Below are 25,052 nucleotides of genomic sequence, written 5' to 3'. Positions count from 1 at the left end.
CCTTCATGAATTATGGAAACACAGTTATAATTAACTGGAGTGGATTAGTTGGGTCTGGATTATGATTGGATTTAATTGGACTGTATTTGATAGGACTTTTATTGAACTTGTTTATGTTCTCTTGAAAGGGCAGTGAGATGACCTTTGTTGTGAATTGTTAATATATTAATAAACTAAACTGAATGAAACTGAAAGTTGTTCGAGCAAAGCAGGGTCAAAAGTAATTTTTTTTTAATGACAAGTCAAAGAACTGATCTTGGTCCAACAGAAACATTGTGGAAGAACCAGAGGTGAGCGTTTATGTGAGGAAACCCACAAACATCTCAAAGCTGGAGCTGTTCTGTATAGCAGTATTGGCTAAAAGTCAATCACAGTCATGTCCAAGACTGATGAGTAGTTACCTGAATATTTAGTTACATCTCGTGTTGCTCAAAGGGAGGTCACTCCAGATACTAAAAACAAAGGTTAACATACTAATGTTACTCACAGACATGTAATACTGGATCCTTTACCTCAACAATTGAGTGGGAAAATACAATATTTTTGGCTGATTTAGTTTAATTTGAATCTTTTGATTGCCTAAGTTGGTCAGTTTTGTGTGGGATCAAAAGATATTCTGAAGGATTCTCAAACTTTCAGGCACTGCTACCACTCTGAGGCTAACAAGAATGGTATTAGCATGTATTTTGTAGTCGTAAGTGTTGGAAAAATGTTCACTGAGGAGAAAATATGCTGAAATCTTTTGAGACTCCAGCCAAGTGAGGCAACACTCGTATCTGTGCCTTATATGAGACATTGACCTCAACCATGTGCAACATAATAAAAATTAGGTAATATACGTTATTAGAATTGATCTTCTGTTAAACAGAAACACAAAATTCAATCGTAATTCATTGCAATATGCTAGACCAAAGTGGTGGCGCGACCAAAAGACAAGCTGTCGGCGATGCTTAGAGAATAGCATCCTGTTGGTTCTAGTGTTTAGGCTTGAAAGGAGAATACATTTGAGCTTTAAACATCTTTGTGCTGTGAAGGTCAGCAGTGTATTTCAGGCTCTGGTTCCTTTGTGAGCTTAGACAAATAAGCGGTTAGTCCCAATGGATGAGGACTGTCTGTAAGCATTTGCCATTAATATTCTCCTGGCATAAAATCCCCGATAAGGGCTGGAGAGGAAGGTTTATGGAAAAGCACAACATGCTGGATTACACCATTGCCAGTTCCTTGGTGGCTGCCATTATTTTTTCTTTTTCTTTTTCTGAGCCGGCTCGAGCCACCGGCTGCCACTAAATAAAAACAACAAAACAGAACATATCACATGTGTTCAGGCTCCAGAGAACAAGGAAGGGGACATGTGCGAATGTAATTATTTACAACCTGCAGAGAGATCCACACATGTGCACAAGACAGGTCATTTGTTGGTTTGTTTATTTGCTCTTTCTCCACCAGAGAAAAAGAAGAGGAGATGAGTAAAGGAGCTGGAGAGAGTGAAGGAGGCTCTGTCGTGCAGGAAGAAGGGGGGAAAGAAAGAGAAAGAAACAGACTGACAGAAGAGAGAGGGGAAACCACGTGGAGGACCCAACCTGTGACAACTGTCCAACAAGCATGCATAGGTGTGAGTGTTCTCAGTCACACTGCCTTATTTAAAACAAATCCAATTTTATGCAGTCTTTTACAGAAGCCATCTGATTTTACACAGCATTTTGTACAGCAGTTACCTTTTTTGCCACACACCTCCAATTTCTATTTATGTTACATGTTTGATTGTGTCAAACCCCCTTTCGACTGGAGTGAAAAGTTATTTTTCAACATATACATATATATATGTATATGTATATATTTTTTTTCAGGCAGTGATTCTCTCAGAAAGACAGCTGACAACATATTATACACAGACAGACATAAAGACAGACAGACACAAGTTTACAAAACAAACAGACAGAGAGGAAGAGAAGGAGAAAGGCAGAAGATCAGAGGCAGAGTTTGAGCATCATGCCTGCAGACAGGTTACTGAATCTCTTAGAAGATGGCAGTAGAATTACATAATAACAAGAAACCCAACTGCAAACAAGTCCGGTTGACAAAGTCATGATCAGTAAAACCTTAACATCCACAGAAATATATTTGGCTTCATGTTATTGGTTTATTCATTCATTGAGACTTAGCGAAAAAAAGATAACTAAAAGATCAAACTGAAGCAGTGTCTTCTCTGCACATTTCCCTATGAAATGATATCGCTTTCTAGGAAACAGTCAAGCCCTAGAAAGCTGTGATGTTTCACCATCAACAAATGTAAAGCGGCTTTCTTTCCACCTCATTAAAGAAAAAGATACTGCTCCCAGAAGGGTTGGTACCTCCATGAAATTATAGACTGTACAAGTTGTCACATTATTTCTCCCCACCAAGTAATTGTTCAATAAATAAATTAATATGTGCCATCGTAAAGACAGTCTGTTTGTGGTTTTGAGCCCTGTTACATGGTTTTTACGACCTGCGAAAGTCACTACAGGAATTCTTAAAGTGAAATACACATGATAGATTGTTTTGAACCAAGAGCTGCCAAACTATAAATGTTCTTCATTTTTCATCAATAGTGCTCAAAACCAGACAAAACCAAGACTGCTTTTCCACCTTGACACCTATTCTAACTTATACTGGAAGGGATTTCAACAAGTCAGTAGAAAAATAAACATCGTCGCCAACATTGCATAAAGAAGCAATCAATAAATAAATTCATTCAAGTCAATAAACCATATTTTTTGTCTTCAAAGTTTCACGCACAATCATCAAAGTGAGAGAAGGTGCTTCCCAAGAGAAAAACGATGCAACCAGTGCTTGTATGGTGTTGTGAAGTTGGTCAGTGAGTCATGCACAGAAGGTCCACAACCGCTATTTAACTCCCCTTCTCGCTGGGAAACACGCACTCTTGCTCGGGTGAGAGAAAAACCAAATGAGAACATGCTTCTCAAACGTCATAGTGATCTCTGTCACACTCCAGGCAGCAGCTTCACAGTAATAATGATGAGCAGGAAGACACCGATCTATTCACCTCCAGTGTGCAGTCCTAGGCCTCAGTTCTGTTCCCTGATTGGCTGATTGAGCGGCACACGGGCTGCAGTTCCCCTCCGTGACCCCAACCTGCTGCTGCTGTACTTCTTGTTTCCCCACTGATGAACCCTACAGGTTTAATCACCCTCCAGTCTGAGCAGTTGCTCTATTCCCGACACAAACGTTCCTCCATTTCATTTGTCTTTGTGTGGTGAAACACAAAAGGAAAACAGGCTAAATTGCAAGCTTGAGCGCAATCCCAAAATAAAGTGGGACCCAAGAGGCGTACAAAAATAAAGAAATCATACTGCAATAGAACAGCTGTGACTGTGAGTGAGAGGCAATTTCTATATACTCTATTTACATCTATGCGACAGAGCTGGCACTGGTCTGTTCAGAGGCCAGTGTTTGCCTGCCTATTGCTGGTTACAATTTAGATATTTCTGTGTGTGTCTGTGTAGTAATGAGCCAACAGTGAATCCAGTTTCAACACGTCTGACAGACTCTTGTTAATGTTAGGGAGAGTGCTTAATTCTCTCTTGTGTGGACCACGATTACACATCAAAAGCAGCACTCATGCACTGAACTCCATCTTCCAGTACATTCAAAATAGTGGTTATCTTCCTCTATACATAGCAATCTACACCTATGGAAAGAAAAAAAAAACAGCTGAGGGTTCATGTTGTTAAGTGGCTTGGTTTTGGTTGTCGGTGGTGGTTGAAAGCTTTCAGAGGGGGGAACTGGGTGACATCAACCGTCCAAAGGCAGCCTCTGATCTGTTGGATTGCATCAGTGCAAGAAAGATTCGCATATGCAGCTCTGTCTTGAAACTTGCCGCTCACACTCACCGCAGGCCCACTGCGGCCACACCTTGGATACTATGGTTCAGTGCAAAGTCTATACAGTGCTGTATAGTACAGGTACTCCATAGTACTCTAAAAGACATGCATACAGAGAGACAGAGTAGGAAGCACACTATCTTACAGTACAATCCTTATCTGTGCAGTGTTTAGAGTGTGCAGTCAGCAGAGCAGGCCCATCCCTGGATTGTGCCTTGTGCATCCTGGTGCCTCAATATCGAAGAATTGATTTTCAATGGGTTAAACTGCATTTCACTGAAATGCTGAGATTTTCTGAGCCTACTTTAATCATCTGTGAATTATCTTGGGTTGTTTTTATTAGAGTAAACAGTATGTGTTTGATGCAACAGGGAAATGGATTTGATTAAACACTAATAAGTTGAGTAACAGCTGTAAACAGAGCAGCTTTCCCAAAGGAAAACTGTTATCATCTTATCATACACTTATACATAGATTCTTGTTTTTTTTTTTGCTTTATTACAAAATTGTTCTTCTTATTATCATTATTATTATTATTATTATTTTGAATTACGTTAGATTTTCATTATTGTTATAAGACGATGATGGGGTTGAGTTGCTTGTTTTCAAAAAAGCATGCATGTTTCCATTCCCCTCTCTTCATGTCAGTGTGGTTTCATATCCCACGTGGAAATGCTTCAGTCCCTCTCCTCCTCCTCCTCCTCCTCTTTGCCATTCTCACTCTTCTTTTCATACCTTTGGGATGTAAGGCTTACAAAGAAATAGGTGTCCTTTGTTGCATGAGCTTTTGTGAGTCCATTTCAAATCTGTTGCTCACCATTTTGAGGAATTCATCTTGCAACCAAAAAGTTTTTGATACCTGAAACGAACAGATTAATAGATATATATTGTTGTGTTATGCTCTTTCCTTGCTGACTCCCCAGTCAGTTTGGAGTCAGGAGTCTCTTGACAGTAAGGAACTTAATTGGTTGCCATGGATGCAGGTGGCCCCTCCTCCTCCTCCTCCTTTTCCTCAAGTGTCTGAATGAGGCCAGAGGTGACATTGGAGGTCTTCCGCTCCGCGATTAGCTCTGCTGGTGGTTGCCCTGGACTGCTGCCACCAGAGGCATCTCCTTGTTGCGTGGGCGGAGTCAACGTGGCCGACTCTGGTTCCACACACAGTGTTACATCTTCTTCCTGATCAGGACAGAAGCAGCAAAACAAACACGCAGAAAAGTCAAACATCTAATTAGATCAAAAATAGAAGCAGCTTGGCAAAAGCTGATCCATTTATCTGAATATAGAGTCTACATAAGGATAATGGTGGCTTTCCAAGTTTTAACCCACCTACTTCAACATTGCCACCTGTACTCCATAAATTTACAGCCAGATTATCCAGAGTGAGGATCATCTAGGATGAACTCCACCAATCACTCAAGACAGATTTAGTCTCAACAAACTAAACAAAATGCCCTGGGGATGTGGACATCAAGTCTGAGAAACATGACATTTAGTATTTTGTGACTGGTACTCTTGGTGTTCTGTTTTTTTGCTTTTCATACTTTAAACCATATTCACATGGTGATGCAGATGCAAGCAGTACAGGATCAACACACGACTGGAAAGACTGTAATCAGTGAGCTGTCTTATCAGGAAATTGACCTTAGAAAAGCATCCAATCAAAAGTTATGAAGTGGAAATATTGACATTAGCAATTTGCTTCTATCTCCGCAGATGACTTCATGCTAAAATCCCAAAATTAACCCCAAAACCCTTAATATATTCAAGTGCAAAGGCCACATAATGCAAATACATCTACTTAGAATTAATCTGGTCCTTACCTTATTCAAAGTATAAAAAATAGCTACAACAAAGAGACAAATTTAAACTTTGCAACCACCAGCACATAACAAAAGATGCTCAGTTGTCAGATTGTAACACATTAATGATTGAATGATTAGCGAAAATGTAAATCAATGGTTCAATTATTAACAAAGAAATCAACATATAGACCAATTTCCAAAAAAAACTGAAAGACTACAACAATTTGCAACCGATTAAAACACATTAAAGTGATAATAAAAACCAAATCAATCAAATAGTGTTATTGAGTATACAAAGATAGGCTTCAAGAAGTAAAAATTCCCACAGTTGCAATTAATTAAAAAAAAAAAGCCTGAAAATATCTACTGAAATGGAGAGATCTTCAGGAATCATTAATGCATTAGATGATCAGTAATTACTCTTTAATTAATTTAGCTAAATAATTAACATAAGTTGGTTTTTGCTTAGAAGGATACGAAGTCAAAAATTAATCATTAATGAGATCATTCTTATAATATGTTCATCTCACCTTGACGTCCTCCTCCTCTTGCTGCTCCAGGAGCGGGGAGTGTTCATTTCCCACCATTTCCTCTCCGGAGGGTACGCACAGGCTCGGCTCCACCACCGCCGCTACACCCATGTAGCCCCCGGCTTCCGCCTGATAGGCCTCCATCTGCGTGTTCCACAGATCGACCAATGGAGGGTGAACAGGATGAACCAGACTGTGGATGGTGCTGTTGGGTGTCGCTTGCAAAGAGTGGTTGGCACTGTGCAGCCTGTGCTCCAGAGCCTACAAACACAACGATGAGAAAACATGACAGGCGAGCAGTGAAGACAAGTGATCTGAAATGCCACTCATTTTCATCCCATCTGCCAACTTGAATCTGTCTTAAATGACATGCTGCCGTGTAAAAATCCAGTGTACTGGGAACAACAAACCCCTTACAATGTTTCTGTTCTTGCATTGTGCGCTAGTGGAGATAAATAGCTCTTTTTGACACAGAAATGTCAGTTTAAGGTTTTAATTAGTGTATTTAGTGTTATGAAATAAGCGCTAGCTGATTAGTTTATAAGAAGTTACTAGTCAAGAAATCAGCTGCAAGAAAATAGAGCTCAGTCTCTCTGTATCCTTTATTTAATCTATATGTTAAAGGCATTGAATTTGATTCTCTGCCTTTAAGAAAAACACCTTTAAAATTGACCCTTTAAAAGACTCTTGACTAGAGTGTTCAACTCAGTTACTAAAATAATACAAGAAAGAAAATATAAAAGTGAAATCTTTCCTATTATTTTGAAAGACTACTTTTTCCACAATCATTAATCAACTCTGACTCAGCCAGGAACCATTTTCCCGAAAACCATAAAGCATTGAACAGTATATCATGAATGAAAAATGTATGCAAAAAAAATTGCCTGGCTGCATTTTGATAAAACTTCCCAATGTAGGGGCTCCTCAGCTGCTGCAGGTTCATGCATCATAACGGTGACTTGGACTAAATACAAGCCACATATAGTATCTCGCTGCCTCAACTCCTGTGTTCATCCTGGCAGAGGCTCACATGCACCACTGAGAGTCCACCTGCTCTGCATCAATCACCTGTTGTTGCTGATACTGCAGGAGCTGCTGTTGCTGGTAGTGCTGGATCTGTTGGATCTGCTGCAGCTGTTGTAGTTGACTCTGCTGTTGGAGGCTGAACTGCTGCTGCTGCTGCTGCTGAGACAGGAAGTGAGCTGCTGCCTGCCCGTCATAGCCGTCAGTCCCCATAACGTAGGAGCCAGCAGGGGGAGACGCCACGCCGGATGGATCGTTGTTGGTCGGCTCCCATGCATCTGAAGACGAGAGGCAGTAGTGGCCCTGGGAGACGTACGTGTGAGGCCACACCTCTGCTGAGGAGTGGTGCAGTATCTGATCTGGAAAGAATGAGAGATGCAGAAGCTCTTCAGAATGGCAGAACAGATGGAGGCAGGAATACTGCATGGTTTGGTCGGGATTTTCAAGCAAAAAGCACAACAGCCTGAGTCATCAACAGAGGGAAATCTTTATGTCATCAGATTTTGAATCCCAATTCCCAGTCCCATCATATCTAAATCCTATAAAACATTTGCCTTATATCTAGGCTGAGCTATTAAGGAGGAAGTTAAAAATTCTGCCCTTTAGTGACTAACAACTGTTGCTACAACAGGTAGTTAAAGAAGAGGTTGCTGTGACTGGGATCTATTTAAAAACACAGACTGAAACGTCTTTGTGTTGCCTGAATAAGTGTTATGACAGAGCCTCCTCAGTATGCACGGAACACAGTCTGAACACTGGCACACCTTCCACTGTTGAGTCATCACTCTTGTCAAACTGTATATGCAGACACAGCCTTGATTTCATCCAGTTATTTTCTCATTCTCTCAGCTGAAGGGTATAGATCAGACCAAAAGAGTTAACACCACCAAACACTTTCAACCTGCACTAAAAGTTTGTCTGGTGGCATAGGCATTAATCCCTTAAGCATTAGGCTTTATTTTCCCCTTTTTGGAGAGGTCCAGCTCACATTCAGTCACGTTGGCTCTGAATATAAGAGACACTTGGGAGAACTCTGAAATATCGTGAGGGCTCCTGATCCTTCTCACCAGGCCAAAGTGACGTTTGAAAATCTCTTGTGCCAAGTCAAAACTGGAAACTGAAAACCAAATTACAGCCTTAAAACAACGAGACAGTGATTCTCAACTTCTATTCAACCTGCTGTAGACATTGTTTAGTGCTGGTTGACAAAATTTGTGGCAAAATAAATTAAGCTCCACAAATGCTATTTCCATTTTAGCCGCTGTAGTATTAGTCAGCTTTTTCAGTGAATATCCCATGCTTGAAAGCGTTATACAGCCAGACCCAGTGCAGGGAGCTCCTGTGAGGATGAGGTCAATGAAACACTTTATAAGGTTTATCCTAAATCAACAAAGCACTTGCAATCATCTGTGCCTCTGACTTCATAGGGAGAGTTGTTTATAGGGAGAAAACACTGCTGTGTACTAAATATGTCCAACATTGCTGTTTACACAAATCCAGCGCCTGAGCTAACCCTGTAGTCTGAAGCAAAGACACATAACACAAACAATTCTGCAAACAAGTCTGAAAATTGCTTCTGGGTTTGTTGGCTTTCTCCCTTGGCCTCCATGTAATCATTGCCTCTGCAGCTCCTCTCTGTTGTATCTGTGGTCCTTTACCTCGACTGGTGATGCTCTCCTGGTTGATCTCACTCAGGTGAGCGACGCTGCCCTGGTTCGATCCTGACCGCGGACTCTCACCGTCCATCGATGACCATGCCAAGAGTGTTGCCTCTGAGATTGCAAACTGCTGCAGGATACCTGAGGTCAGAATTAAAAGCACAGATCCTGCTCACTGCTGACACCTGCATTATGTTTAATTGAATATTCAGAAAGTCAAAAAAGTGAGCATATTATTCTGCTGATGACAGTTAACAGGCTCTGTAGTGCACTTGGCCTCGGCTGTGAGTTTCTTTCCAACCTGCAGCAAAGCGAGCCTCCTTCTCTCCATCGCTGAGGTCACTGTAGGCATCGTTCTCCAATCGCCGCTCTTTTTCCCGCTCCTGGGTGGTGGCGCGGGGCTGGAGGACGCCCCCTGGACCCACCGTCTGCATGCCCCAGTTTTGCCATTCGATCATGTGAGCGACGCGACCCTGGGCCATGGCTGTGGGCTTGGTCACTCTTTCCTTCATAGTACGGCTGACTCCTGGAGGTGGAGGGACAGAGGAGGAAGCAGAGACAGGGAGGATGATAACATGAAAGATGATGGGTGGGACAAGAAGGTGAGAGACAGAAGGTTGATAAAGGGGGGAACAGGTGAGGTGAGGGAAAGAGAAGAAGAAGAGAGAGAAGCAGCAGGTGTGGAGGTAAAAGCATGGAAGGAGGAGATGGACAGACCAAAAGAAAGGGGAAGGACAGACATATGGTAGATATGTTATTTTTCTTTATAAATCTCTACGTTATGGAAGCGGTGATGGACGATGAAAGTATGGATATCCAGTAGGGTTGAACTGATTAACTGGTTTGACAACTGGCATTTTGTAATTCCCTTTTGTCATATTTTATCATTTTGTTTTTATGTTTTTGTTTTTAACCAAACATCTTTGGGATGTTTTTGGCCTGGAAATTGACATATTTTACCAAAACTTATCAAATATCTATAAACTACTTGTAGCTTCACTAAAGCTTGCAGAAAGTTAATCAGTTAAATCCTGCCAACAATATGAGTGTAGTTAATGAGAGTGGTCATGAGCATGGACTATAAGAATAGCTAAATGGCTGTGGAGGGGACATTTCTGTGTTTAATGAGACATCACCTGGTCACAGTACATAGAGGAGAGGACGCAGTGGATGTGTCTTATCTGACACAGGTGCATCATGGGATGGAACCAGTTAATTGGGGTGAGGCGGCTGTGTGCCGTGAGTAATGAACGGTTGGCTTGTTGACATGATAGCTTTTTCACACCTCTGCTACGCTGCGCAGGGTAAGCAGAAAACGACTCTGTCTCTCTGTGCTGTTTGTCTGAGAACTCGACTCAACGCTGCTGAACATACATTTTTTAAAGATGAAATTAATTTCCTGCTGCCACGCTAATACCAGCTCGTATCTGCTTTGCTCCATATTTCATGTGACCAACATACGATAACTCATACTCTGAGTCTCTTGTTATTTGATTCTTTCAGATGGCGGCACATGAGGATGAGATTTATGAATAAATAATTGGACAAATTAGCACCACACCACACAGCATAGCAGCTGCACTTCACTATCCTGCACTGCAATGTCCAAACAAGCTGCAAAACAGCTGGAGAAAACCACAGTAAAAGAAAGCACTTCACTACACTGCGCTTAACTGGTTTAATACAGTACTTTACACAGTTAAAACACCCATATACCTAATTAGAGCAACACGACTACACAGCCACTTCACACAAAGAAACTACACTTCCCACTCACCTTTCCTCAGAGCAACAAGCTGTATGATGATGCAAAGTGTGTGAGCTACTGTGACTGTGTGTTTTTCAAGCTGAATTTTTTCCCATCAATGACTCGCGAGGGGCCATTGACGACTGATATCTCAGTGTGGAGAGGAAGTGATGCAGGGGAACCCATTTAGGGTACCATGCTAACTCCAGCGCCCATTGAGGACGGAGCCAACATGGGGTCGTTTACCAGAACCAGCACAGACACACACCTGACACACCTGACAGAGAAGACTTAGCCAAAGCCCCGATGCCATAGGCATTTGAGTTCCTCTTGAGCCGAGGCAGGATTGATGTGGTGTCTTCCATGGACAGCTGGAGGGAGACAAGAAAAAGAGGAATGGAGGAGAGGGTGGGGAAGCGTGGAGAAAAAGACAGCATGGATGGTGTGACAGCGCACACAAAGACATCGACACAGTGTGTTGTAAAGACAGGGGGGAGTGGAGAGGAAAAGTGATGAAGGTGTTGGGTTAATATAAAAGAAATAAACTGTACTACCCAAATCTTGAGTCCCAGTAATCTATCGCTTTCAATGATCTGATCGTGCTCACTACTGTGCACCAGTACGGTAAAAACACAAGATCGACTGTAAAGCTGAGGGGGTTCGGGATTTGTGAGGGAGAAAGAGCTGATAGCTACAGGGTGATTTAAATCCGAACAGGTAAAAGAAATAGATAGGGAGGAAAAGTAGTAGATGGAAGAATGGTGCTACAACACTTACATTGATTCCTTCCCATGAAAATTCTGAACGTCCATGCTGAGGAGGAAAAATAGGAGGAGGGAGGAATGGGGAAAGAGTAAGAGAGTGACAGGACAGATAGAACATTGACATGCGGCGGAGTGGGGGGGTTGAGTGCACATCAGACATGCAGATGACGATGAGGAAATTAAGAAAAGGGAGTGGAAACAAAGAGAGACAGATACACAGGAATTTCCAGGAACGCAGAGTTAAGGACCAGAATGACAGGGATGAGGGAGGGGATTAAACAGGGATCAGTTTATATTTTGCTTATGCTTAGCAGAGTGAATACGCTGTGGTTGAATGAGTTTCCTCTTCGGTTACATGTGCTGCCAAAAACACTGAAAGCCAAAAAACATTGTGAGTGTGTTTGAGAGAGATGTCAGAGCTGTGTTGAACTGAATCTGATGTTGCAGACAGACGGGGGACTGAGGCTACCAGGAGGAGGGGGAGAGTGTGTGTTTATGAGTGTGTTGTCAGATGACGAGGACAAAGCAGATAAGCAGTAGCTTCTGCTTATAGCCATTTCTCTCTATCAGCTGGGTTGACACTACCCAGGCTGGGGGCACAAGTGGGCCACTGTTTGTGCTGAAATGTTTTCACCTTCCTGGTGATTACACAGACAGACAGTGCACGCTCTGTAAAAATAACAGACCTGTAACTATACATGCCCATGAGCGGAATTCAGTTATTGACTTAATTATGTCTGATGCCTGATGCTGTTGACTGTGTCAAAAAAAAAGATGACACTCATGACATTCTGCCACTTCTAACTTTTTTTGGGAAGATGTAAGTTTAGCTGAATTCACCGCACGGATGTCGTCTTAAGGTTGCTTAAATGGGGATTTTGTCCGATGCTGTGGTTTTAAAATCGGGACTTTATTAGAGCAGAGTGAGAGTCTGGAAATGTTTTAAGTGAACTTGGGTTGACAGAAAGTCTCAAAGGGCAGATTTTCAGTCACATAATCACTTGTTTAGCCATTTGACAAAAGAAACCGAAAATGTGTGAGTTAGAGCAGCTTTATTGGGAATCTTTCTGAATCAATATACACTTATGCTTTACTTTTTTACAGAGAAGTTGTAAAAAGATGGACCATTTTAGCATCAGCTGTATACATGCAGAAGTGATTTGATCTCAAACTGCATTATCTGGATGTATTAGTCTGGCACTGAGCAGCGTGATTCTGTATGATTTTGCTCAGATCTATATGATTACATGCATTTTAAAAGTCTGGTTTTGGTCAAACTATGTAAACATGCTGAAAAATAGCTCTCTCACCCTGGAACAGTTTATATGTAGCTACAGAAAGTGGCCAGTTTTTTTTTTTTTTTAGACACTGACTTTTTGGCATCGGATGTGGTAGATGAGGAGTGGATATACCTGTGCACACTAAAGCTTACCCTACTTTATTTTCTATTTTACTCTGAACGGGACTATAAAATAAATATCACACTGCCATGATGAAGATTTGAAACTTTCAAGTAAGGCTATGAACTCACTGGGAAAATTATTAATGTGGTAGTAAATCAAGAAAGAAGTGGGATCATTTGTCTCATTGGCCCTGCTCACACCTGGCATTTACATGTGTTTTGGATAATATGATCACAAATGGACATCTCTTTGGACAGGTGTGAATGCACCTGGGAGTCCATATCTGAGCACTCAAACTACTTTCAGAGGTAGTCTGGACCACATGTGGACACATTCTTACAGAATGAGTGCAGATGTGTTCTGGCCCACAACGAAGGCCTGGCTACTCGAATTACTTGCTCCGCCATTATGGGGAACAGACTCCCACTCTTGCCTTGCACAAGTAAAAGCAGAGCACTTGAAAGTGATAGACTGTGTAGCCTGTGTGTTCAATGATGGGTCATATCACAGGGCTATTATTATCATGTCAAGGTAGTTGGAGTTAATTTTGACTTGAAGATAATTGCGGACAAGAGATCACTTCTACTGTAGATCTGTGCAAGTGTAGATGGATGCAGGTTTGAAAAACTGGATGTGTGGACTCTTTCAAAAGGACTAAATGCATACAGTATGTTTTATGGGGAATAGGGTCAAATCCTAAGAGGTCACCTAAAATGGATATGGGTAGGTTATATAATGGTTTGGGACAGGATCCCCCAAGTCACCTTTTAAAATCATTTCAATTTGGAGTTAGGGGCTTTTGAAGAATTTGTTTCCTGACCATTTATATCTACCACAGGAGAGAGATCATTTACCCCCCACAAACAGAGTGAATAATTCATTCATGGACTTTAAAGGTGCTAGATTCACCACCTTTGGACAGAACCTGGCTCGCTCTTTCCCCTGTTTTCCAATCTTAACAATAAGCTAGGCTACCTAGCTGCAATGTAATATTTAGCAAACAGACATGAGAGTGGCAGCAACCTCCTCTTCAGCTTTCACTAAGAAAGCAAATAAGTGTATTTGCAATATGTGCAAAGTGTTCCTTAATTTAAGAATAGTATTGAATTACCTTATTTTCAGGTTCTAAAAGGAAGCAACATTTGAATGTATTGCAATGTGATGCATCACTTGATATAGCCTACTATTATCAGTATTATTGTTATTTTTTTGTACGAAAAGAGTTCAAATATAACATGAGAAAATATACTTTATTAATTGTCACCAAAGATGACAAACTCAGATGTAAAGATGAAGTAATCTAGTTCTATATGACGATAACGAGACAAAGAGAGAGCGATTACCAAGGAAGCGTTCGCTCTCTCCATCATACATGCAACATCTCCCTAGACTGTTCTTGTTAATCAATAGCCGCCTGTTCCTGTCCCTTTCTCATTTTCTTGTAATTCTATTCTTTGCTCCCACTACCTCCCTCAGTGGCCCTCTGTTCCCTCTCTTCACAGGAGTGGATGTGACGAGAGATTTAACCCACTTCAGTTGTTGAGCTTGGGCCCTTAAAGCAGTTTTACCAATGTTCTTAGCCCTGACAATGCCAATATACACTGTGTGTGTGTGTGTGTGTGGGTGTGCGTGTGTGTGTATGCGTGTGTGTCTGTGTGTTTTTGGCTGATTTTTCTTTCCAAAGGGCATTCTGGGACACGGTGCATAAATAAATGATGCAATCAGTCTACAGTGCATTTGGTGGAAAAGTAGAGGTCTCTACACTTTAGTCCAAAATGGTTTCCTCTCATGTGTCCTGTCTCAGAGGGATCAGTTTGAGAGGAAAGGATCAGTACAGGAAGAGAGAAGTGAAGAGGAGAGGATACACAATGATAATGGTGTGTAAAGAGAGCAATGCTTCTGCTTTGAACCAGCTTTGCACAGTGACTTGTTACAGATGGATAACAAGCAACATACGCCCTAACAACAGCAAAAAGCCAACCAAACCAGCGAATGTTCAGTCTTCCTACAACACCACCCCATCTTGGACAGGGAAGTGTAGTGGAAGTTGAGTGGCTGACATTGACATGAATTGAGCTACTTTACTACTCTACTAGCATAAGCACTGACACCGCGAGTTACAGAGAGCTAGTGAGGTGAGCTGCTGTAGCTCATCATGTAGCTGCCTGTGAAACTGCTTTTAAGTTAGCAGCCGTGTTGGTTCCTCAGGTGGAGAGGTAACAGTCCACAGCCAGAGGAAGTCAACAAGGCGGGTGAGCCAGAGGGATTGCTGAGGACTTACTTGCTCCCCATCCTTTTGGACTGGCACGCCATCTGCCGCTGAGAAGGAATAAAAAAAGAGACAGAAAGACATGTAAGAGAGGAAAGGGAGACACAAATATACATTTTTTTGTGACAAAATAGTTTCCACAGAATGCTTAAACAGCTTGTCAACTCATCATGAAGCTCTGGCTAAATTATTTTTCTGCCTTATATTCTTATATTCTTATCATTCTCAGGACTCTCTGTCACTATAAATACCCATACAAAACACAATAAATTTTTCTCTTTGTTAAGCAAACAGAAAAATAGACAAAAGAGAGCCAAGCAAGCACACATATGCAGTATTATAATACAGATAAATATATTACAGTAAATACACTATTGTTATATGAATATATAAGTATTAAATCCATTTAGATGTTGACATGGCTTAAAAACTAGAATTTTTCCAAATCTTTCAAATGTTTTCCTGGAATTATACACACTTTTAATATAGAAGACAGTATATCAAGCAATACATTTACTGCTAAAATTCTTCTTATTTCTTTTAAAAGGAATGTTTTTTGCAAGATTTTTCCTCAAAGAAAACAAATGACTGAACAAATGAAAATGCTTTGGTGAACTAAACTGAATTATGATCACTCATAAATCAATTCTGTCCGGTAATACTTTCTCTTTGCCAACAGTCATCAATCTATAAATCAATGTCTGCCTCCCATGTTGTCCATTTTATTCAGCTGTGCATGGTAAATTGATCATAAATAAATCAACATTGGCATAACTATGAGAAAACAGTCCCATTTATTTTTCTGCCTTGGCTCCTTTTTGTTCTTGGCCGCCATTTAAATACTGTCATTCTGTGTTTCAGAGCTCCTTGCCCACCCCATCTCCTTCATCAGCTTCATCATCATCTCCTCCCATCAGCATTACCTCCAGGAGGGCCAGGTAGATTTAAGCTGTAGATTCAGAGCTTCTATCAACCACCTGCAGCTTTTATTTCACCAACCCCGGAGTTAGAAAATTTGTACAAAGAGAGAGTTTTAAGGTAACTGCACCTCATACCACATGATATAATTATTCACTTAATTCTAAAGTGACGACCTAACATCTATAGTTACTTTTATAAAACTACTCAACCAACAATCTTTTACATGTTTTAAGAAAATGTAGCTGTTAAAAGGTAAAAGATTGAGCTATAATCTAAATATATGTTCATACTTTTGCATCATACTCAAAAAAAGGATTATAAGACTACATGGTAGATAATACATGAAGCTGTTCATCCAGAACACGGTAGATGGGAATCATTTGAAATACACACTCTCTGTTGGATAAATGAACGTTATTATCCTTCCTCATTCCTGACTTTCCAAATCCTAATTAAAACATTGGTTTAATTAGAGAGTCTGTGCTCCTAATGGAGTTTAAACACGGCCTTGGTCTCTAGGTGCTCCTCTGTATCACAGGGTCTGTGCTCTATGTGTGCAACTCTCAGAGGGGCTCATCCTCGCATCAGCACTCTGTGGGTCTGTGCATGTGTCTGTGTTTGTGTGTTGCTGAGCCAACCGTGTTTCAGTTCCTACAGCTGCAATTGGAAATCAGGAGCGACTCCTCTGGAGCTCTGAGAAGCACAGAGAGTCGGTGTCTCTCTCAATGTCCAGTGTTGTCTGTGACCCACTGACCCAGTGTTTTAGAAACATCAGCTCCACTCTGTCTCTGTTGGGCACTCTGCTATTACCCTTCTCTCTGAACTCCACTAAGTCACATTAGATCTCTGCAAGGGCAGGACACAAGGGACAGGCTTTATTTCAGAAATCGCCTGCTTTCACTTCTGCAAGTAGGGACGTTCAAACTACAAATAAGACCACTTTGTTTGATTTGTACATTTACTACAGTATTTGCTTATTGGAGCTTCTATGTTCAGAGGCCTTGTGGGTTACATAGGCTCCATGAGTATCAAATAACATCAGCCTGATATCTTTTATGGGTCTGAAGAGTGTGTGTTTCATTTTCCTGTTTTGTTTGACCCAGTTTCCCTCAACCTGCTTTGTGGAAGTCTTCTAAAGTCAGTGCTGCTTTTGTTTCCCCTTTTACCTCTGGACATTTTCACAGAAGGTACACTGTATGTATAAATAGCTGTCTGGTTGTACTTTACTAGGGCAAAAATTATCTTGTGTGTCAAAGGCGATTTTCAGGGAATGGTGCACAGCTCGCAGGCTTAAACAGCTGGACTATCCCTTTAACATGAAACATTCTCTGGAAATTTTTCAACTTTAACATAAACTAATAAAAAAGACTTCATCAAACTTCCCTCTACTTGAGCATAAAAGAAAAAAAACTCTTTATAACATGCTTTTTGCCTGTGTTACAGCCTTGTTGGAGAAACTGTTATTGATCACAGTTCTTTAATGTTGAAGTGACGAAAAATTATGTTGCAAATATGATTTTAGAATTTTTTATTAGATTTATAGTACTTCTTGTTAAATTGATGTTTTTCTGGCTGTTTTTGGACAAACGTGCATCTGAGTTTTCTACTCTACATGTTCTAATAGTGTTCTGATAGTCAAACTGCCGAAACAGAGACTTGCCTTTGCATCAGGGCTCTCTGATTTCTTTTACAATTAAAAATGAACTTCAAATGACCTCAAAAGAATTAGCCAGGCGTGTTTGAATGTTGGCTCTGTGGGTTGCACTGTGAGGTGGTTACTTATTGGCTGTAATCAGTTAGACAGAGAGATATATCATATTCTGCAGGGAAGGGAGAGAGCGTCCCAGTTTTCTTTCCCATCTGGGTTAAAATTTTGCCCTGAAAACACAAACTATACATGAACATGCACACCCACATACATTTGGCTTCTGGCAACATGTATTGTAATGCATAGCAACTCACGTCGTTCCCTCTCTTCCTTTATTTCTGTCCCCCTTTCAAGCTTTCACAGTGTCTCTCCTCTTCATCTCTCTGCCTCATTCAGCCAATTAGCAGATTATCAGTCACTCTCTCCACACATGAATCACAACATGGCTCAAGAGTTTGCTGGACTGCAGCACGACAAACTACCCCTGAGAAGCCCTCCAGCCTTTCTACAACAGTACAACTGAAACATTCAACACAGCCTGTTAACCTCTGTGGTTGTGTTTGCAAAATGTCATCAAATGTCTGTCAACCAGCTTCACAATAGATCACTTTAAAGCATATTTGTGATGTGAGCCACAAATGTTTGAATGTCAAGCTGTGGTTAGTCAGAGGTAATTGTAGTTCTCAGAATATCTTTGAGGTGATGGGTCAGTAGCCATTATGCAGCATGGCATCTCCTGCATTTTGCTCCTGGATAGGTGATGCTCTTGGGCTCACAGCAGCAGTAAGGAACGTGTTATTCTGCTCCCGAGAAGCCAAGCAGGATCCCTCCTTGAGGAAACAACAGCAGAGCACATGACCACAGCTCTGAGCCAGCTCGTCTTCCCCTAGCGTTCTCCTCCTCCCCCGCACACACAGCAGTGCAGCACTGGATACCCCCCTGTGGTCATAGGAGAGCGGGGCTTAGCTCAGGCGGGGAGAAGGAGTGAGGAGCCTTGTGGGAGGGAGGGCTGAGAGACTGAGGAAAAAAAGAAAAAGGGAGCAAAGCGACCGTGCGTAACAAACAACCAAAGATCTGCAGCGGTTGGGCTGTCAACTCCAACTTCAGCTGTAGTGGCTTGACAGCTCCCACTGAAATGGGAAGCATTTGAGCTTCATCCGTCTTTTTTACTCGAAGCGCCCTGCAGCAATAACAGCGAGGAACCAGGGGGCTGGGTGCTTGTTTACCGTGACAGCTGCGGTGAGGCTGGTTGCCACGATGGGGTACCGGCTTGGCTATCAGCCCCCTTGCAGCGTCATGTGCAGATGCTGGTTTAGTGAGCCACAGAGTTCAGTGAAAACACAGCTGAGGTCCAGAGCCCAGATGGCTGGGAGAGTTTGGTAGAGGAAACTGAACTAAAAGTATCTCCAGACACAGTGCTCTCACATGCAGACTCACTGACGTGTCCTTACTGAAACACTCAAACACAACGTGAGATAACTTGGTGAAATTACACTGCACATTTACAGACCCATGACTGACAGGCCTCATTAATTTGTGAAAGCTTGAATGTGACTGCCAACCTGATTTAAAACAAATATGGTACAGCAGTTGTCTGCGCACTTAGCGCGGAAATGAAAAACCTGCAGCAGGCTGCATCTTGGCAGAGGAAGCTACCGCCTAGCATCATGATTCCCAAAAACATCCTACAGGCCTTCTAAATATATAATGAACATGTAGACCTGAAACTGGGGAGGGGGGAGATGTCACCCAAGTCTGTTCCAATAATAGGGTGAAATCATGCTGTAGAGGGGAAATCAACCAGTGAAGTGCACAGAAAAAAATGGCCTTTTGATGCAGGAAATCTTTATTTTCTTGCTCTTTGATATTCAGAGAGGACACGGCCTTATTTTGTTTTATCAGCACTGAAGTGGTAAGTAGCTGCAGATAACAGTGACACAATCAGTGCTGGTCGCACACTACAAATGCATACAAATCCACACACACAGCACTACACACAGATCAAATAGTAGAGATTAAATTTCCTCTTCCCAGCATTATGTTTCAATTTCATAACTCACTCTGTGGCTGAGTCACTGTTTACAGAACGCCTGCCATCATATGCCCACACACAGGCCTCTAATTTCTGATCTGCCATATACACATCCAAACCGATACGTGCAAAGGTGTGCATACCAGACACACATCCATCTACATTTTCATCAGGCCCATCCACACAATGATATCTAGATACAGCCATAACGGCACACATTAAAGAAATTAGAAAGAGGCACATAAATCCACAGGTAAAGACAAGCCCCGTGCCATATATACTACACAGGAGTCCTTGAAAGTGTGAGCATGCTGGTTGAGCACACATACACATATGCCGACACACTCTTAAAGGTAAGGGTCATCAGATCCAACCATGTCTCCAGGATAGTACATCATTGAGTCATTCACCTTGAATGTGCTCCTATACACAAGGCTTTTCCAACCTGGAAAAGGGCCAATAAATCAGCCTTTATCTCTTCCAGATTCGCCCCTTCAGAAGCAGACTGCAAACGGTAAATGTGGAACAGGGTGCCAGCTGTTGACGGAGTGTCTGTAAAGGCATGGTGTAACGGGGGTGTTTGGTTTTTAATTTAACGGCAGGGAATCCCTCTCTATGTTGCAGCAAAAACAGAGAGATGGCAGAAACAGTTTAGGTAACGGTGGTGTTTTTGCCACATTCACACCCACATGCACAGCGAATATATCAGCGAGTGGGCAGTCCCACGAGAGATGTAAACTGGAGGTCGTTCCGTGCATGAACAAATAATACACACGAGCACACATAAACACAAACACTCAAGCAGAGAATTGTTAGCTACATGACCCAAGTATTAACATGTTATCAAAATGATATTCTCAGTATTCAAAAAACGGAAAACATGATTTTCTCCAATGTTTCATCTCGTACAAGCAACAGTGTGAGAACTGTGACTGAATTATATCACAGCATTTAGAACAATAAAAACGAATATGACACCATTTGATGAATGTAATATCCCCAAATATGTCCAATAACACTCACACATAGCGCACAAAATTGGCCTTCAGCACCTTTTAAACCAGTAAATTGTGTATCTGCGGTGGCATGAAGTGAGGACAAAAAAGGTTCTGCTCTAAGGGTCCCACGAATGGGTGAGAGTCGTCACGTTGTCCCGCATCCGCATCTATAATTTCACCAGTGCAGCTCGAACCATGGCAGTTACAGTCTCACTGCTCACAATGCCCTAAATTAAACAGTGATTAATGTTTCAAGCAGTCACGGGTGGAGCGCAGCCTGGTAAGAGGGTGCAGGAAAATGCTTCTGATGTGCAGCTTTTAGCACAGTGACGACTAATAGAATTATCAACGCCACATCAGAAATGTGATCATTATAATGGTGCTGTAACAGCATTACGCTGACACTGTGTTTGCCTGTAGGATTTTACTCTAAATCCTGCAGGCACACTTGCTGATTTAAATAGAGCAACATAGATAGTAATTAATTTGTTGATTTGAGGGGGCAAAGAAGAATGTGCACCTCCAATTCACTGAATCTGAAGGCCAGGCATTCATGCATTGTACCTCACTGACTGTTTTCACCGGACCCAGTAAGAGTTAGAATGTATGGTGAAGTTCACACATTTTCAACTGCCAATATCATTACAAGAATGAATTCTTGATATGTAGAATACTTTCTGAAATGGCACCATAACAGAAGGGGACCTGGAGAAAACATCCTATGCCGAGGCCTAAGCCCTGTTGTGTAAATTTGAACTGATAGGGATCTGCACACAATTAAATGGGCTCCTTCTTTGCTCACATCCCAAGTTCTCCACTGGGTTTCATGAAATTTGTCTCCTCTTGTTTAATTCTATGTGTCGACGGAATCTTGTGTTGGCAAATAAGATAAATGTTAAACTCTGAAGTAAAACAATTAGTCTCACTCCTGGCATAACTCTCAATTTTCCAACTACGTTTGATTTATCAGGAACAAACTCAAAAACTTATATCAATGTTTAATTTGCTGCTTTTTGGTCTGAATGGTCAGATGTCTTTTTGCCAAGGGCTTTCTGTTTCAAAACGTTCAAACTGCATAATATGAGTGACTTAAGGATGGACCCAAAACCATCAAAAACTATCAACATACTGTAAATTCTCAATATTTTTATATTTGTGACAGTAGAGAAGAATGTCCTGCAGTATATTATGTCAATCTTCTGGGCACAGGCATATTTAGATATTGGAAGAAAAAAAAATAGACCACAACAACAGCAATGAGTGATATCGGAGCATAACCATAAAGTACACTCCAGGATATGATGGAGCTTGGGTGGGGATAGTGTTACCAGAGGACAGACGGATACATCATGCCCACTCCCGTACAGAGATAGACCTGTCCTGCTGCCTGCTGCTTCTCCTGTTGATCTCTGCTTGGCAGCCTTGACTGCAGTTGAGAAGGCCAATCAATAGCGCGCACTAAAGCCATTCTCACTCAGGATAAACACAACCACGCCTCTAGACTGGCCGTGCTGCTCCTGCCGCTCACAAGAGAATCACAGACTCGAGCTGCTTGACAACGGCTGGTCGTCCTTCTCTTGAGCCTTGTTTGTTTTAACATTTGTGTGAGATTGCAAGGACGGCAAACTGAAGGAAAACATTCTCTTTAGTAGTTGTGCAAGCTGCACCAAATGGGGCTGACAGCCTGCAGTGTACTTATGCACATTCTTCTTTATCACAACCCCTCATCACTCACCATTCCTGGAGCCCCCTTATTGAATTGTTAAGCTCCTGTGATCACTGATATAAGAGTGAGCATCAGTATTCAGGTGGAAAACTGAATATTCTCAGTCTCCTTCAATCACATTATTTCCAGCAGCTGGAACCACTGGGCTTGTGGACTCTTGCATCTTGACCTGAGTGTTGACAGAGGATCCCAGTCTCCTCCCCTGCTGTGCAATGAGTCACATAATGTTATTTGGACGGCCCGAGTGGCTGTGATGCTGCTTCTGCTGTATTCAGTTCACACCTGGCTTCCTAACTGTGTCACGTAGTACCCTTTTTCTGAAATTGCACATTCTGGTTATTTTTTTTCGAAATTCTCTTTCTCAAGAATTTACGTGTAGTTAGAAAATAACTTGCACAAGCACAAAGTCTATGAGCTGGTTCTGCCATTCCTGTAAATCTGAAATTTTTGCAGATCAGTGCTGAATGTGTCACTTTACCGAAAATCTGTTTTGGAGGCTGATGTGCTAAGTGCCACATCAATATTTAACACCAAAGGAGATTTGTGTTTATTTTTACCTTTGAGTGTGATCCATGCAAAGGACCTGTATGTGCACTGCTATATCAGTTAATCGTATTCATGCAACTGATTGTTTACCTGAAATGATCATTTCAGAGGGAAAGTCGTGCTTTATTGTGCTTAACATGACAATTATGGCTTTGTCCAGGTCTGCCTCACTTGAAAACTCAGATCAAACACCCTTGCCTGCACGTATTTGCCCCTCCTTCACTCCCTCTCACCATCGCGATCTGCCTGCCTACACTTAATTTCTTCCTCTCCAGCTCCTTGTTTTATCCCCCCTATATCCATTATTCATACAAATAATATCAAACAGTGCAAACGCCCCTGACAATGACATTATGCCGTTTGTTTTTTCCTCTCTTCCTCCAAGCCATGCCTCTTTATAAATAAGCCTCAACACAGTGCTTCCCTCTCTTGTCTTTCTCTTTTCTCCATCCCTCTGCCTCCTACTCACACACGTATACATACTGCCAAACAGCATCATAAATCAAGGGATGGTAGGATGGAAGGAGAGGGGGGGTGTAGGGAGGTGGGGGATGCAACCACACACACAGCAGCACATTTTAACACATATCGTCACTGACATCTTGCCTGTATATCGTGCGCCGCTTCTGTGACTATACATGCAGAGCCTGCCAGCACACATCTCTAAAAGAGGTCTCACACACCGACACATAGGACGGCTGCCTCTTGTCTCTCAGAACCAAGGTTCTGTGTCTCTCCACACCCAAGGTTCTGTGTCTCTCCACAGAACCTTGGTTGCTCCTGCAGGACCTCCGTCCTAGACCCCCCACACACACACACACACGCGCGCGCGCACACACATTCCCTCCTCCCCAACCACCCCCTATCCCGCAGTAAGACAGGGAAGAGGAGCGGTGCTTACTCAGTGTCCTGGAGCCGATGCATCCCATGGTGTATTCACAAAGGCCCTGGACACAAGCGTGGAAGTGTTACCCAGGCGCCGAGCATTCTCCTTCTTCCTCCTGCGACTCTCTCTTTCTCTCGGCTTCTTTTTCTTGCTCTGCCGTGCTCTCTCTTTTTCCTTCTCCCTCCTGCGCTTGCTCGATCACCCTCTCCCTCGCCCTCCCTCCCTCACTCCCACTCTCTCCCTCTCCAGTGCGGTGTCTTAGAAGAGATCCGGTTAGTAAGTCAGTATGCCTGAGGGGAATAGATTAGGACTAAATAAAGATGTGAGGCATTATCAGAACTACTCAAAATACATGTGTCATATCATGTTTTTGTACACTAATGGCATCAATATCACCAAAAACCTGTAACTGTAAATGTGTAATGTTCAGTTTGAATTCCTGCATTTTTATGCATTTCACCTCAATAGTTTGAGTCACAGAACCTGAAAATAATAACATGAATAGAAAGCAATTAAAACAATTAGACTGACTGATGTGTATATTGGGTTTCCACCGCTAGGATCAATAGCACAGAGCCGAGGGTGTCAGACTGCCATTGTTGTAGATATCTCTGCACTGCTGTAATATTGTTGAGCTAAAATGGGGATTCTTTCTCTGTCTCCCCCTCCTGTGTGCAGTCAGCCTGACAATGCACTGCAGCGGTTTTCTCTCCCCATACCCCTCCACCCCACCCCACCACCACCACCACTCCATTCAATCACCCTCCCCCTCCATTCTTCCACACACACACACTTCCCTTCGCACTGATCGCTCAAAAAATTGCACGCATATCAACCAGCACTGAACAGTCTTCGGAGGAAAAAATAAAAACAGCAGAGGGTTTTCCTCCACAGTCACGCTGCTGCTGAGTCTCCTCCTCTTTCACTGTCGTGTCCCTGAATCGATCTGCCCAGAGTCATCTCTGCACCTATTTCTCTCTATCTGTTGTCTCTGATTCTATTATGTTTTTTCTGCTGCTAAATCTTCCCTTGCCTCCTTCCTGGTCACTCTACTCTCTTTTATCTCGTTAGCTCTTTCTAATTTGACCCCTCTATGTACAGTCTAACCACACCTAAATCCTTCCACCTTTCTGATCAATCCATCTTTCTTATTTCAGTTTCATATCAAAACTTACTCTCCCTTTTTTTATCCTATCCTTCTTATCCCTCTAATTC

The 25,052-nt window shown here is 42.1% G+C and overlaps 1 protein-coding gene across 3 annotated transcripts; it reads right to left on the bottom strand.

Annotated features, from left to right (window-relative positions):
* Nucleotides 1–1,822: 1,822 nt before the first annotated feature.
* fam131bb (family with sequence similarity 131 member Bb) lies at nucleotides 1,823–24,035 on the bottom strand. Of its 3 annotated transcripts, none has more exons than XM_072394043.1 (9): nucleotides 23,853–24,035; nucleotides 15,093–15,130; nucleotides 11,422–11,457; nucleotides 10,913–11,015; nucleotides 9,199–9,423; nucleotides 8,898–9,038; nucleotides 7,285–7,598; nucleotides 6,217–6,477; nucleotides 1,823–5,060 (listed from the first exon to the last, which is right to left on the bottom strand). In XM_072394043.1, exons 1-9 carry the CDS (start codon nucleotides 23,878–23,880, stop codon nucleotides 4,845–4,847), a joined length of 1,362 nt encoding a protein of 453 aa, XP_072250144.1. In that variant the 5' UTR covers nucleotides 23,881–24,035; the 3' UTR covers nucleotides 1,823–4,844. The 3 variants fall into 3 exon arrangements, with proteins under 3 accessions (XP_072250144.1, XP_072250145.1, XP_072250146.1); XM_072394044.1 differs by having other exon boundaries at nucleotides 10,922–11,015; XM_072394045.1 differs by lacking the exon at nucleotides 11,422–11,457.
* Between the last annotated feature and the right edge of the window lie 1,017 nt (nucleotides 24,036–25,052).

Source organism: Leuresthes tenuis, unplaced genomic scaffold (genome assembly GCF_036924035.1).
Source record: "Leuresthes tenuis unplaced genomic scaffold, fLeuTen1.0.hap1 SCAF_10, whole genome shotgun sequence".
Taxonomy (NCBI): Eukaryota; Metazoa; Chordata; class Actinopteri; order Atheriniformes; family Atherinopsidae; genus Leuresthes; species Leuresthes tenuis.
This window is presented reverse-complemented; position numbering and strand designations above follow the sequence as displayed.